Raw genomic sequence first — 15797 nt, forward strand, 5'->3', positions numbered from 1 at the left:
ACTCTGAGCCCACAAAATGTACTAAATAAAAATAATCTATATCTCTTTTTCTATGACAAACTTAGCAGAGTATAAAAGACAGCTGGAAAATTTTCTAAACACCCATCCAATTTGTGAAAAACTTAAAAAATCTACTCTTAACTTATAAATTTACTTGGGAAAAATTCAATTTATTCTTTTCTTCTGCTGCACTACTGAAGAAAAGTGAAAAATCTAAGCAAAGGCCCAAGAACATACAAATAAACTAAAAAAAAAAAAAAAAGCCTGCATGGTATAGGCATGGAATTAAACTGCCCCTACCACTGGCCCTGTCTGAAACTATCAGAAAAAAAAAAAAAATTGAAAGCAAAGGGCCATATAATTACTTGCCTAATAAAAAGTATGAAAATGTGTTATTAATCCTGTAAATACTTATCAATATAAACTCAGACACTAAAAAAGTTATATTAAAAATGTACTTTATAGGACAGTCAGCTTCAAACTTTAAAAAACTGAAACAAATATCCTCAAAACTTTAAAAACCTATAAGTAACCTTATAAATACTGCCCTTTCTGTCTTTAAAAATCAGGACCAGACTACAGGTAAGGCAAGAGAAAGAAGGACTGGAATGAGGCAAGGCTCATAGCTTTAACTGTAAATGGTAATTAGTTGCCTCAAGGTCACTCAGTGACAGAAACCACTGGAAACCTGTCATCAATGAAAAAACACAGGGCACTGAAAACAAAAGTGCCCTGAAGGATGAAAAAGCCCTAATAACAGAAAATCTCCAGGGCCCTGTCCATGGTGCAGGAAGCCAGAACCCTGGGCCTGAGAGTTTATTCAGCCCACAAGGGGAACCAAGGCATCCCCAAAAACCCTGTTATCCACCCTGACCATAACTAAATGGGCCCCAGAAAAATCACTTCCTGGATCTCACGAAATAACATCAAGATCAAGTCTTGGGTGTTTCTTGACATGGTGGGAAAATCTGTTGATTTATTTTAAATTAATATGAAAGTCACCTTTTTTATATTGATGGTTTCAGGCATTTACTCCTAGATATTCCAATTCATTAGGACCTAAAATTGGTTGTCTATATTGTGCATAAGTGTGCCCACCAGAGTGATTTCTTGGCTCCTTTTGGAAATGCTCAGCCACCAAAACATTTCATTTCAAGATGTTCTCCATCCCACAATGTCAGGTGTATTCACACCCCTGGGTGTCAGATCCCATGTAAGGTGGAGGGCAGTGATTTCACCTGCCAAGTTGGCTTATCTAGAGAGAGAGGGCCACTTCTGAGCAACAAAGAGGCATTCAGGAGGAGACACTTATGCACAATCATAAGCAGGTAACAATCACCTTTTTTCAGTAAACTTACATTAACCTCTCACTCTGGCCCTCTGTCCTCTAAAACCTGTCTCATAGTGGGAGTAAATAATGAGTCTCAAAATCAAGCCTTATGTGCTCAAATCCAAGTAATAAGCCATCTGCCAAAGCAAAAGCATAATAGTGCCATTGAAATATATTAGCATTAAGTATAGTTACAAAAAGCCATAAAAATCAACAAATGTCCATAGACAGCCTAGCAGGCACAGTTCTACAAAACAGATGAGACTTAAATATTCTTGCAGCTAAAACATGATGACCTGTGCATTGCTTAACAACATTTGCTGTTTTTACATGAATATAACTAACCAGGTAGTTAAAAGTCTAAAAACTTTAAAATAAAATATAGATATCATAAGATGAGGCAAAAAATGCAGAAAATTATCTGTTTTGGCTTCACAGTTTCTTTTCTTACTTCTCTTCACTGCTCCATGCTATTCTTAAACCATTTTAACCCCTTTAATACTAATCTTGTTATTTACCATTTGCCAGGCCCCACCTCTTATGACTCCTAGTAAGTTTCATTTGCAGAACTGTCCAGACAACAACCAATCAAATTGGTGGCAACAGACTCTTCGTGCAGCAAGCTTATCACTACCAGACTCTGCCACAAGATTACTGCTAGGGACATCTCTACTCCCCTGGTAAGCACGAAGCAGATGCAGAAAATGGATCCTCACCCAGATCCCAGTGAAAAATAACAAAGTCTGGAATGTTAGGTCTGGGCCCTGGGCCCCTCTGCCATTTCCCTGTTTGGCAAAACCAGGCTGCAGATCAGACCATACATCACATTGCTTCCTCCTCCCTTTCCCTATATTCATGCCAATTTCTTTGTTCTTGCCCATCACTTCCCCCTCCATTTCCCTCACAAATTTATTTCTCCTCACCTTCAAATGCAGAAACCAGGCATTGCCAAAATTACAAGATAAACTATGTTAATCCCCTATTGGCCAAATTTCATGTACCTTACACTGTGGAACCTCCTGATTGGACAAATTCCCTATGAAAAGGAATCCCACCACCCAAATGTGCACATTCCCCTCTGAGCAGCCTTTCTGCTGGCAGGGACTGCCCTGAATCTTCTCTGAAATAAAATTTTCCTTATTACCTGCTCATTTGGCTTCATTGTCCTTTTGAGCCAACTACCTTACATAAACCTTTTAATGTAACTTTATAAGAATGCTTGACCTGTATTGCAGATACTCCTTGCAGTGCAATATTCCAGAAAACCAATTACCAGGGGGAATTCAGGCAAATGTGCATGGATTAATAACAAATCAGATAAGTAGACAAAGCAGTTCCCAAGACATCATCAATATTCTAGCTTTGCAAAATCTCTCTGGAATTGACAAAAGTTGTTTCCATTTTAGAGATGAGGAAACAAAGACTCAAAGGAAGTATCTTTCTACTTGACCATGCACATAAAGAAGGCATTCCCAGAAATCAGACTCAGATCCTTAACTTTTCATTTCAGATGCAGCTTTCTTTTCCAAATAGCACATAGGTCCAAACAGTCTACATTCCCCCTGACAGAGGGGCTCAGGCAGTTTGCAACAAATATTTCCTTGGCTCCAGGGACACACAAAGCTCTAACCTGCTCTGGGGACCTGAAACTGAAGGCCTAGGCAAAGGTGTGTCTACATGCTGCAGTGAGTAACACAAATCAATCACAGAGACTCTGTGTACTTGTTTGTGTATCACATGACAACTATGCCATTAAATTAATGGATTAACTAAATCCCAACTAATCTTGAAGCACAGTGACCTGCAAGAAATCATCTAGGCCCTTCTCCTAAAACTTTCAGGTACAGCATATAGCCAGGAACCAAAGACTCCATGTTGCAGTGGAAACACCTGGCTTATACCAGCCTGCTGAGAGGCCTCAGGGCTATTGCTTGTCCTTTATAAGCCTCATTCTTTACATTAGTAAAATGGGAATAAGAAAGCACCTACTTCCCAAGGCTACCAGAAGGAATATACAAGGTAACATGGGCTCTGAAGAAAACTTTTGGGGAGACTTAGTCCACACAGCTTGCTCAAATTTGTTCTCTGTCTTGCATCCAAAATTACGTTGCAGAAATAGGATACAAAAGAATTCAGAACAATTGTGTCTCAGTTTGCCAGGGCTGCTATGACAAATAGCACACCATGGATTGGCTTAAGCAACAAGAATTTATCATCTCATGATTTTGGAGGCTGGAAGTACAACATGGAGGTAATGGCAGGGCTCGCTTTCTCTCAGAGTCTACAGCATTCCAGCAATACTGTCATGCGGAGATCTCTCTTTCTCTTCTTGGGTCTGTGCCTCTAATTTCTGTTGGCTTTTGGTTTCTGGTTTCTACTGACTGACACCATTCAAATTTCCAGTCATGTGGAATAAAGCCCACTGTGATTCAGTTTGGTCGCATCTAAATAGGATCTTCAAATATCCTACTGCCACATGAGTCCACATCTAATTAATACTAGCATCTTCAAAGGGCCTTTTTGCCAATAGGTTCACACCCACAGAACATGAGACTTGGACATGTCTTTTGAAATACATGTGATTCAATCCCCAACAAATTCTTAGCCAGAATTCACAGGAAACAAGAGGCTTATTTATTTTCAGAAGCCTGGAGTTTTACAAGAAAACACAGTGACTTACATATTGATTCTTTTAATAAATTGCCATTAACTGAGTGCTTATTATGTGCCAGACACTGTTCAAGGCATGGGCAAATAACAACACAAAGAAGATTCCTACTCTTGCAAGGGGATAAATAATTAAAATAACCTTGGAGGGCAATTTATGCTATGAAGAAAAGAAAACATGATAACATGCACAGAGATGGAGAAGTGTATTTAAATGTAAAAATCTTTTAATTGTAGTAACATATATACAGCTCAAAATTTCCCAATTCAGAGGTATTAGTTATATTCACCATATTGTATAGCCACATCACCAATATCCGTTACCCTATTTTTCATCACCTCCAACAGAAACTCTGCACTTACTAAACAGTAAATCCCCTTCCGCTCACACCTTATACCTGGTAACCTGTAATTTACATCCTGTCTCTATGAATTTGCATCTACTAGTTATTTTATAAAAGTGAAATCAAACAATATGTATCCTTTTGGTTCTGGCTTATTTCACACAACATGATGTCTTCATGGTTCATCCATGTTGCAGCTTGCTTCAGAATTTCATTCTTTTTTACAGCTGACTATAGCAGCACTATTGACAGTAGCCAAAAGGTGAAAGAAATACAAGCGTCCATCAACAAATGAATGAATAAACAAAATGCATTTACACACAAGGGAAAGACATTTTTGAGGAGCTGTAATTTAAGCCAAAACATGAAGGACAGATAAGGAGACCCCAGCTGTTTAGGTATCCGGAGGCATAGCATTACAGGAGGAGGGAAGAGAGAATTAAAAGGACCTAAAAGGAATGAGTTTGGCATGTCCCAAAACTAAAGTGAATCCACTGACACAGATTGTTAAAATGAGTGAGGCCCTTCAGTTTGCATGTCTTGTAGAAAGACCAATCCAACTGTAAAGGGGAAATCAGAAGCTTCCAGTGGGGAAATGCTAAAATTTTATTCACTCCTGTGATTCTGGAAGACAACATTTCCATTGGAAAACCATTACAAGGCAAAGAAAGGAAATGCAGTATCTTGAGGTCAAACACCTGGGTTTGGATCCCACCTTTATTACTTTGAGTCAGTTACTTATCCTCTCTCTACCTCAGTTCCCTCACCTGTAAAATGGGAGAACAACACTACTTATCTCACATGATTCTTGTGAAGTTCAAATGAATTCAGTGCTTGGAGCAGTGTCTGGCACATGTAAATGCAGTGTCTACTACCTCAACTACTACCTCCACTGACACTGGTATTCTTTCAGATCCAAATTTACATCTCCTTCTCCCATCCTAAAATAAACATCATTTGTCCCTGATTTTGATTTCAGCTTTGTAACATGAATACATTGACATTTACTATATTATATTAATTTAACTGCCAATCCACACCTTAATCTTGTCCTACCCCTCCCTGAACTTGTGGTCCAGGGCAGCCAGCAACCCCAAAGAAATGAATATGAGCCCTAACAGTTGTCTCAGCTTCCCCTCTTTCCTCAAATGAAACACAGAATCTAAGAAAATCTTATATATTAAGTATAGAACTTTGATCATATTTATATAAACAATATTTTCAGACCACTCTCAAACAAACACAAGTGACCTCAATTTATGCTGCAATGAATTCCAAAAAAGGAAGGGAGGCAAAAAGAAAAAGAAAGATGCAATCCTGAAGAAGGGGTCTGTCTTTCTATTTACTTCTGTCCTCTTTGATGTCCCTCAGTAAAGCATTTAAAGTTTTGTTCTTATGAGTCCCTTGTAATTTTAGTACATTTATTCTTATTTATTGTGCCTGTGTACTTGGTTCTAGTAAATATTGGAAATTTTCTCCCATTATATTTTCAAACTGGTTGGTGTAGGCATATAGGAAAACTACAGATTTTGCTTAGAAATTTCTTTACCATCCACCCTAATGAATTCTATTATTGTTCCCCATGGATTCATGATGGGATTGATTATATTTAGTTTTCCAAAAAGAGATCAAATCCCTGAAATGGTGATAACCTTACCTCTCCTTTTTTTTGCTTCTTTTTCTTATCTAATTGCTCTATCTAAATATTCATGAATAATGATAAAGAATACTGATGATAATGGGCCTTGTGACCCCTCTCTTGATTTAAGGGGGGCATTCGTAGTGTTATATCATTTAAGATGATTCTGATTTTTCATATGGTCCTATTTTATTACTATGTTGTTTTAAAAATCAGAAATAGGAATTTACTTTTCTCAGATGTCTTGTAACATCCATAAAATAAATTATATGTTTCTCATTTTCCCATATTAACAGCGAATACTAGTATTATATTTCCTAAGATTGAACCATCCTCCCATTTCTGGGTTAAATCCCATTTTGTCATGGGTGATATTACCTTGCATTATAATCATTTACAGATCCATTTCTTCACTTTATAAGTTCTTTCAGCTTGTTGGCAATGATTGATTTGACTGCAGTACATTTCATAGAGTTGGCAATGAATCAATTAATGAACTAATAAATGAATAACTTAATAATAAGTGCACTGAACCCCCAAACTAGCCCTTTGTATCTTTTCTAGCATTAAAATATGGTGTTAGAGCAATCATGTGCCTGACCTAGAGTGGACATTCATATATTCAATGTACATCTGATTTAATTCACAACCACTTCTTCTGGCAACAGAACAACTGAACTCATCCTCCATGAGCAACCAATCCCCTTTAGTTTAAGTAGGGCAAATCCTGCCTCCCCACTGCCACCACTACCACAAGAAAAATGGCCTCTATATAACCCAAATCTGATTAGAATATTTCACAACTATTACTTTAGAAATGGTACTTGACCCAAGATAGTCCAAAGGTATCTCCAGGAATTTCCTACAGAAGCTCGTAAGAAAAAGTATTTCCTAAAGGATTGATAAACATAAAACTTGTTTGTCTAGGGTTTTTGCTACCATCTTGCTTAAAATGTCATGAGACCACTTGTTGAAAATGAAGCCAGGTAAAGAAAAACTTTGTAAATAAAGGGAGAAACACAGAGACCTAGTGACATCATTTAAGGTCCTGGAGTCAGTTTTGCCTGAAGCCAGCTAGACCCTAGAATTTCCAATCACATAAAGTTAAGACTTCCCAATCACATAAAGTTAATAAAAAATCTACTTTGATTATCATAGTTTAAATTTGATTTCTACCATTTACAACCCAAATATATCACCTAATTCATGTGTTTCTTTGTTTCCCTGTAAATAGGTCTTGCACATTCTTAAATGAATGTTTAAAAATTCTTTTAAAAGGCAATCCCAACTAGTTAGTGTTTAAAAAAAAAAGCAACTGCCTGCTTTTAATTTATGGCAAGATGGGCTCAAAGGCTCTCTTGGTGAATTATAATTTCATATTGAAATCCTCAAGACACTATAGAGGAATTTGTTAACCCACTGAAACTGATAGAATCAAGAGATTACTTTAACAGGACAGTGGTTCAATCAGTTCTGGATATATTATCCATTACACAAAACTGAAACCTTTAAAACTTTCTAATGTACAACCCTAGCCTCTGAACTGGCTTGATTTTAAAGTAAAAATGCCTGATATGAGTGACACAAAACCAGAATCATGTTATGATGGCTGGAGAACACCAATGAAAGCCATAAAATCTTGGACAGTCTTGAATCTCAAATGCTTTAAGTTCTGCAAAATAACTGAAGGCAATCATGTTTTTGGGATCCTGCCTGCTTCTGGACCTAATAGGGTAATTAGCAACAGTTACTGCTGGAAGTTCAGGAAAATATCAAAGTAATTCCAAAGAGCCTAGAGACTCCACTACTGAATTCCATTTATTGAGAATTCTTAGTCACATCATGAAATCATACTCCTCCTGCAGCTTAAGTTACAATGGACCAAGCTCTGGAGTCTGGTTTTGATTATTCTCTGGAGAGCTTCTTAAGAACTGCTTTAGGGTTTGAAATCACTCATTCAGTCATAATCTTGAATAAAAAGGGTATCTTCAAATGAAAAACATATTAAGCTTTCTCTTTAGAGCCTTCAGTACTGATGGGTAGGATAAAAGGAAGGAAGTGAAGGAAAATGATGGGGAAAAGCAAGAGAGAATGGAAGGAATGAGAGAGGAAAAACAAATTTCTCATGTCATAGATTCTGTGTGAGGCACATTAAATGTCATTTAATTTTGTCTTCTGGAAGTAGATAATATTGAACTCATTATGCCAATGGAGAAATTGAGGCTTAATTATATTAAGTATTTGACTTGTCCAAGATCACATAATGAGGCTGGAGTGGGTCTGACTTAGAGATATGGAAATATGCTCCAAAAAGCATGTTGCTTTTACTTTGCCAGCCTCCTCTCTCTCTGAAAGCTTTAGTACAGAAGAATATACTAGAACCAAAGTATTTGAGTAGGTGAATGGATCCTATGGAGATAATATAGCCTCATCATCTAAGAAAGAGGTTAAGACAATTCATGTAATGTGACATCCAAGAGAACCAGCACATGGCAAATGAGAGCCTAGAAAACAATCTTTCTAATTCTCAGGTTTTACTCATTACACCTGACAAGAACCTATTTTACAAGTGCAAGTTATCTATACAGAATAATTACAGGTATTCTGAATAATGAGTGAACAACTGAAAATGTTGCCATCTTCAAGAAAAATTTAACTCAGAATAAAGGGAAATTTATTTGTGAATTTTCTTTTTCTACCTCAATGTTCCTATTTATATCAAGCTCTTTTTCTTGTTGCAATATATCTGGTTCATGCTATTGCACAATCCATAAAGGGGGGGGACCATATTGAGCTAAAATAACACAAGAAAGCCACAATTATGGCAACCACAAAGGGTGTGTGTATGCCACTTACTTTCTGAAATGACTTTAAACCAAGTCCACAAACTGGTACCAGCTGGCAGTATATAGCCTACAGATGTGTTTGTTGCACAGAGGTGGCCCATACAGTGTTTTTTAAAATTTTCAATTTGTTGGCAATGTTAAAACTCAAAAGTTTTCAGATAAAACCTGGATTGCCAGTTTCTTTTACAAAGTGGAAAATCTGGTAACCCTGATGTCACATTTCCACATAGAAAAGAGTAGCTGGAACAGAGCAATGGCTGCCCCTTTAGACAGAGCATCTCTGTGCCAGCTTCTCCCCACCCAATCTACTTCACTCATCTATAAGACTTACTTAGGCCCTGAAAACATGTGAATTTGTGACCCCTGGTTTAAGAGATTAGGCAGATACAGACTGGAAAGCCAATCATTATTAAACTTTTCCCAAAACCATCCCAAAGAAGAGACTCCTTAGTCAATACAATGTCAGCTGAGATGGAAGATAAAGCACAGAAGAGACCAAAATGATTTGAGAAATACAAAAACCCAGGTTGCGTTGGCTTTCTGCTTGAAGATATTCATTCTGTCTAGAAAATGCATTTGCTTATATTATTTCATTTATTTCCACCAACAATTCTGCAAGGAGAGAATTACCCTCAAGTAAAGAAGATGAAATTGATTGATGTTAAATAAATTATCTAATCCAAATCACTCAGCTAGGAAGTAACAAAGCCATGATTTGAACACAGTTTTGTCTACCTACAAAGACCATGTTTTTGGAATAATAAAAGAACAGATGCTTTGTAAAACCACAAAGCTTGTTTCCACCACAGGGCTTTTCCACTTACTGCTGCATCTACTTGGAAACCACATGCGGGAAATTTACTTTTTCATTTCATGTAGGACATCTCCACAGAGAAGTTTTCTCTAATCATCTTATTCATAGTAATGCATGTGTATGCAAGCACACACACACACACCACAGTAATTATTCTTTAGTTCATAGTATTCAAAGTGAGGTGTGGGGGCAAACAGCAGCATCAGCAGCATCTGGGAGCATTTAGGAATGCAGAATCTCAGGCCCCACAAGAGCTACTGAATCAGCACCTGCATGTTAGCAACATCCCCACGTGACTGGTGTGCACTTACAGTTTGTAAAGCAATGCCCTAAAAAGCACTGTGCAATAAAAATATAATATGAGCCACAGATGTAATTTAAAATTTTCTAGCATAGTGAAAAGGAAAAAAAGAATAAGAAACAGGTGAAATTAATTTCAATAATACATTCTATTTACCCAAATATGAACAGCATAATTTCAAAATATAATCAATATAAAAATTATAAATTAGAAATTTACCTTTCTTTGATTCATAATAAATTTTCAAAATCTGGTATCTTATATGTATAGCACATTTAAATTCAGCATTTCACATGTGGGTAGTGGCTACCAAATTGGACAGGGGAGCTCTGGGTCATCAATTACTTTATTTTTTTTACAACATTTATCAAGTCAGAAATTTTACTACATATTTATTTGCTTCTTTATTTTCTGTCTCCCCTTATCCTCTTGTAAAATGTACATTTCAGGAGAAGTGGTGCTTTATCTGTCTTGTTCTGCCTTTTTAACAGCAGCACCTAAACATGTTTGGCACATGGTAAATATTTATTGAATGTGTGTTGAATGCAAGAATGACTGATATGACACTTCTAGTGCTTTGTGGACAGCAATGTGCTGTGGTGGAAGAAATAAACACTATGGATTTGGACAAATGTGGGTTCGCATCACAGCTCAGACACTGACCAACTACAGGACTTTGAGAAATTTTTTAACCTCTAAGCCTTCAGTACAATGGGAATGCTGAGATATCTCTCACAGGATTTTCATAGCACTAAAATATGATAATGCACAGTGAAATCAACAAGCACCACACTGGGAGGTGCTCAATAAATGCCAGTGCCTTTCCTTCCCCTTCATTCTCTCTCCAGAGACTAGGTACAAATACCACTGCTGACCAGTGTCCTCTGGGCAGCATGGGCATGGCTACTGAAACCCTTCTCCTGAGTTATTTCCCACCAACCAATGGGATGTGTTTCTATTAGTTGTTAACAGTGAAGACAACTTGAAACCATGGAGGGTCAGTTCCCATCACCCTGAAGCTGAGATTTGTCCAAAGTAAAGTGTTCACAGTTACTGTGCAGGGTGTAAACTGTGAGGGAGGAAACAGCTAAAGTAATGTCACTTTAATGAGTTCTGCAGTGGCAGTCCAACTGGTCTGCCATGATGCCCCATCCCTTAAAAGACCATACGGTCTCTGCCTAGACAGTCCATGTTAGCTCATACTGAAAGGTATGCTGTGGCTTTGCTCCTTTTATTCAGGGGTGTGGGTAGGGGGACATAATCTACCCTCATTTATTAATCACTGGTCTGTGTCAATCCAATAAGTAAGGATTTCTCCTGCACAGCTTTCACATGCATGTACCATAATCCATTAGTCTCTCTTGCCTTGATCATCTGATAGACATATTCTAACCTCAAATGTCTTTTTAAATCACATTAAACCAAAAGCAGAAGAGCAAATCAAAACCAGGATTTAGAGATCATTGGAGTGACACCAAGGAAAGAAACATGTGAGGGTTGTTTACTTTAATATGGAGAAACCACAAACCAGCTCTATGGAGCAGCCCCAATTCCTTCCTGTTCTCCCTCTTGCTGAAAACACAAAGGAGAAACACTTGCATAGTTAGTAGGTTATTAGAAAAACACATAACAACCAAAAAGAAATGTGGAAAAATTCAAAACCTTTAATTAACCTGTGGATCCCCAACTAGGCACATAATAGGGTAAGATTCCAGATAGGCTATGAGGTACCCAGGAAGGGAGTATACCATTTGAGTACAGATGTTATCATCTAAAAAGCTAAAAGTTGGGGCAGGGAACCAAAAGGGAGGGTTTCTATTGCTGGTTTGAATCAATGGTTGTTTCCCTCATTTTAAAATAGTGAGGATGTTGTTGGTCTTCCAACATGAGAGAAACAGGTTGAGCCTGAAGAGACAGAGCTAATGAAAAGCTCACAGCTGCTTCTCAAAGTCCTGATGTCCATATTAAGGCTGTTGAGCTGTCCAAGACCAGACCTGGCACACTCAGCTCCTGCAAGTCCAAGGACCTTCTAGGAGTCTTCAGAACAGCCAGGTTTGGGTGGCTAATGAATTTCTGTATGTGACATAGACAAACATTGTCAGGCAGCTTTTTTATTCTAAGAGAGAACTTCTTCTCCAACACTTCCAATAAGAGCTTCTAAACATTTATAAGGATGGAGAAGACACTGGAGTTGGGGGTTGAGGATACAGAGATACCAAATGAACCTCCTAAGTAAGGATCAAGTGAAGTTAGCTCAAGCCACACCTCTTCAGTTTAACACTTCTAATGGTGGCTACCAAATACTGACACTGAGTCTCATTACCACAAGTGATTGCTGGGAGCTGTGATTACCATAGCCCTGGAATAACAGCTTCAGAAACCATGCCATAACAGCAATACAATTTATATACCTTCTCTTCCCAGCATCAATATAAAGCACATGGAAAAATCTGCTATTTTCTTTCCCTTCATTCAGAAAATCTCCAGACCCTATGATGGAACTTGCTGACATTCATTCCACCACATATTCTTCATGAACTTTCAGTCATCTGAATAAAACACCCCCTTCTCTTTTTCCAATAGCAGCAAAGTAACTCAAGTAGTTTGAAAAGATTTGATCATTATGCCTCTCTCTCCCCAAAAGAGCATTTGACACTTCTCACAAGATACAACTTTAAAATTAGAATTCGAAAAAGCCACAGTCACCTTCATAGGGCCAAAGATACATCACAGAAGAATCCAAAATATTCCTACAGTCAACAATTAAACAACTGAAACCTTCCCAGACACCATACCCCCTTTTTATTTTGCTATTTTTGCATTAATCACGCTAATGCCTTTTTAATCATAATTGCAAACTGGAAACCATGGCTTATGATGTCCTAAATACTGATTTTTCAGTTAAATTAGGCATTTGCTGTTTTATGTTTTGACAGGAAGGGGCTGTTTGAAGCCTCCTAAAATATTGCAGTTAGTTCTCTCTGTTGAAACAGATAAGACATTAACAGACACATTTGCCATTTCAGTTAAATGTGCTCGAACATTTATGCTGAAGTATACTCCTTTCAAGTTTTTAAAGCATAAAGCATATTTTTAAAAGTGGAAGAAATCAATCATAACATGCACATGTATTATATATTTCTGAAGTTAAGTTATTCTAAAACTTTCCCATGCTGTAATTTAAATTTAGAAAGCACATCTCTTGAACAGGAAAGTAACCTGTCAGGGAAAGATCCTTATTTACCTACTGGCACTCTTAAGATGATAACATCATTTTCACTGACAAAGTCTGTGTTTCTGTTTACCAACTGCAATTAATTGCTTGAATTCAACAAAGATGGAGCCAACCATCCAGATCTGTTTTCTAGAGAGAGAAAAAACAGGTGAAAAGTGAAGGGAGTTTGCATTGTGGACATCTGAAACAAGGTGTTGTTTTAAATGTTATGGCTGGCAAGAAACCTGGATTTTTAATTTATTTTACCTGCTCTTGACTTTCTAACCTTCACTTCTCCCTTCCTTTCACCACTGTTGGCAGTGGGAAAGGAAAGAGATGAACATCTCATAAGACAGATTGCCATAAGACAATGGAGGCACAAGTTGGAAAATGCACGAGTGCAAGGCATAAAAAACTCTTAGGGCACTAACTGTCAGACAGAAATAGATGCCTCTGATGTAAAATCAACCTAGTGTTCATTCAGCCAGGGGGGATAGAAATTTCTGGAGGTGAGAAACATAGTCTTTACCAGAAAGCCCAAACTCGCCAGCATCATGTTTTTAACTGTCCCCTATTCATTTGGCTCTAACCTGAAAATACCATAGGAGGATTCCAACCACACAAATGCGTTTGGGGTCGACTTTGATAACTTCAGGGGATCTCAAAACTCCTATAGCTACCCTGGTTCATTCCCTAGCATCGCCAACACAGAAAGTAGCCCAGAGCCTGGCAATACCTGGGTTAGGAAACGTTTTGTGGGGACCAGCGCTGGGGAGTCCCAGGCTCAGAGCAGAGCAGATTTAGAAAGCATCTCCATAGAGTAGGAGCCCAAGGCAGGGCAGGGTGACACCTCCTCCCCTCGCCTTTAAACAAAGTGATTCTTGGACAGCGTCCAGTCTTCTCAGCCGCTCCCCCTAAACAGTCCTGCCATGGTTTGCAGGGCCCTCTTGGGGCTAACGGTACCAGGATCGTGCCTGGATTCCTACGGGTATGGAAAGTGGGCGGTTTCCTCTTCAGGGTCTCTCCCATGCTTCTATCCCATCCCTCGGAGCCCAGGGTGCTACCTGCAATCCAGCCCCTTTTCGTAGAAATGTGGCTCTACATCCAACTCCCCCAAGTCCGGGTGTACTCGGATCTCCTTCAGCAGCGCACGGGTCCCCTTTTTTTGACACCGATGATGAGCGCCTGTGGCAGCTTCTCCTCCCCAGATTCGGGGATGCTGGCAACGCTGCCCCTCTGGCTGCCCAGGTTGGCCGTCCTTCGTCCTGGGATCTCCTACTTGGAGATGCTGGACCCCTGCGCTTCCCTCTCCAGCAGTGCGCTCTGCACCATGATCATCTCGCTGGGGACCACCGGGGGCCGAGGACAGGCATCCTGGGTGCCTCTGGTCGCCAGGCACCAGCCGTCTGCCCCGGGGGGACAGCGAGCAGCTCAGGGGCCTGGGGTCGCTCCCCACAGCGCCTGTTGCTGGGCCGCGGTGCAGGCGCTGCAAGGGGGCGCCGAGGCTCACGGGGATGGGGGGGCGCAGGCAGCAGAGAGGGTGGCGGCGGCCTTGGCAGAAGCTTGGCGGAGGCGCCCAGCGGCTCCCGCAGTGCCTGTGGGAATTGCAGGAAGCCCGAGCCGCCCAGAAGACTGTAGCACGGGGAGGTGACGCATAAGGACAAGGTGCACCTAAAAAGAAGCTTGAGTGCCGGTGGCCCCTTAGCAGAGGAGCCAGGAGGTGGCAGCGCGACAAGAGGTGGAGGCCGAGGCTGAGGCGGAGATGGGAACCACGGGGCCATCGCGCTTCAACCGCCTCCCCGCCTTCGCTACCCAGCCGCACCGGTTGCATGAAGAGACGCTGCTGCGCCAGGGAGACCCCAGCCGCATGGCTTTCTCCTCCATTCTCCCCTCAGAGTCGCAATTGTCCCCCCATCCAACCCCAGCCTCTGGTAAGAGGACCGAGGGGGGCGCGCGGACCCGCCGGCTGCACCAGCTTGGTCTGCAGCACCCCAGCTTCCTCTGTTCCACTGCGGCTTTTGCCTCAGCCTTTGCCGCCGTCTCCGCGTACTGTTGCAGCCCGGGTTCCTTACCTGCTACTGACTCTGTCCGGAGAAAGGACAGGCGCTGAAGGAGGAGGGGGGGGGCGGGAACGCTCCCAGCGCCACTGAGGGACCCAAGGTACACCTAGGGCGCGCCTGCAAAGAGGGCCGCGGAAACGTGCTCTAGGGTTGAGACATCCGGGATAGCAGAGATCCAGCACCGCCACCCACCACACTTGAGCGGTTCCCCGCCCAGCCCCGCGTGCTTGCCCTCTCCTGAGATCCTGGGACTCCGTATTCCCTCCACCCCTCTTCCAATACTGTTAGGGATAAAGAGCCAAATGTCAGCTGCCCGTACCGCCCACTGGGAAGCTTCAGGCCAGCGGGTGGCAAGCTCCTGCCTCCCATTTTCCTCTGGGATTTCAGAGCACTGGCCCATCTCTGACCGCCCTTCCCTCACACTAGGTATAGTATTGATTTTTGGGCCCAGGAATGATTCCCCCATCCCAACTTTCATCTTTCCATTCTCCCCATCTTATCATAAAGCTCCAGATGGGTGGAGATTTGACACAAACCCCCAAGTTTCCCAGCCCAGAGCTTTTGCCTCTGTCCAGCTACCTG

General features: G+C 40.6%; 1 protein-coding gene across 3 annotated transcripts in view; it reads right to left on the bottom strand.

The window, feature by feature from the left end:
• Positions 1–15471, bottom strand: part of LOC119525729 — a 237517-nt gene extending 222046 nt beyond the window's left edge. For all 3 annotated transcript variants that reach the window (XM_037824537.1, XM_037824538.1, XM_037824536.1), the window contains exon 1: positions 14220–15471. In XM_037824537.1, coding sequence (XP_037680465.1) covers positions 14220–14986 — 767 coding nt within the window. In that variant the 5' untranslated portion in view covers positions 14987–15471. The remainder of the gene's footprint in view (positions 1–14219) is intronic.
• Positions 15472–15797: the final 326 nt, after the last annotated feature.

Source organism: Choloepus didactylus (assembly GCF_015220235.1).
Source record: "Choloepus didactylus isolate mChoDid1 chromosome 26 unlocalized genomic scaffold, mChoDid1.pri SUPER_26_unloc1, whole genome shotgun sequence".
Classification (NCBI taxonomy): domain Eukaryota; kingdom Metazoa; phylum Chordata; class Mammalia; order Pilosa; family Megalonychidae; genus Choloepus; species Choloepus didactylus.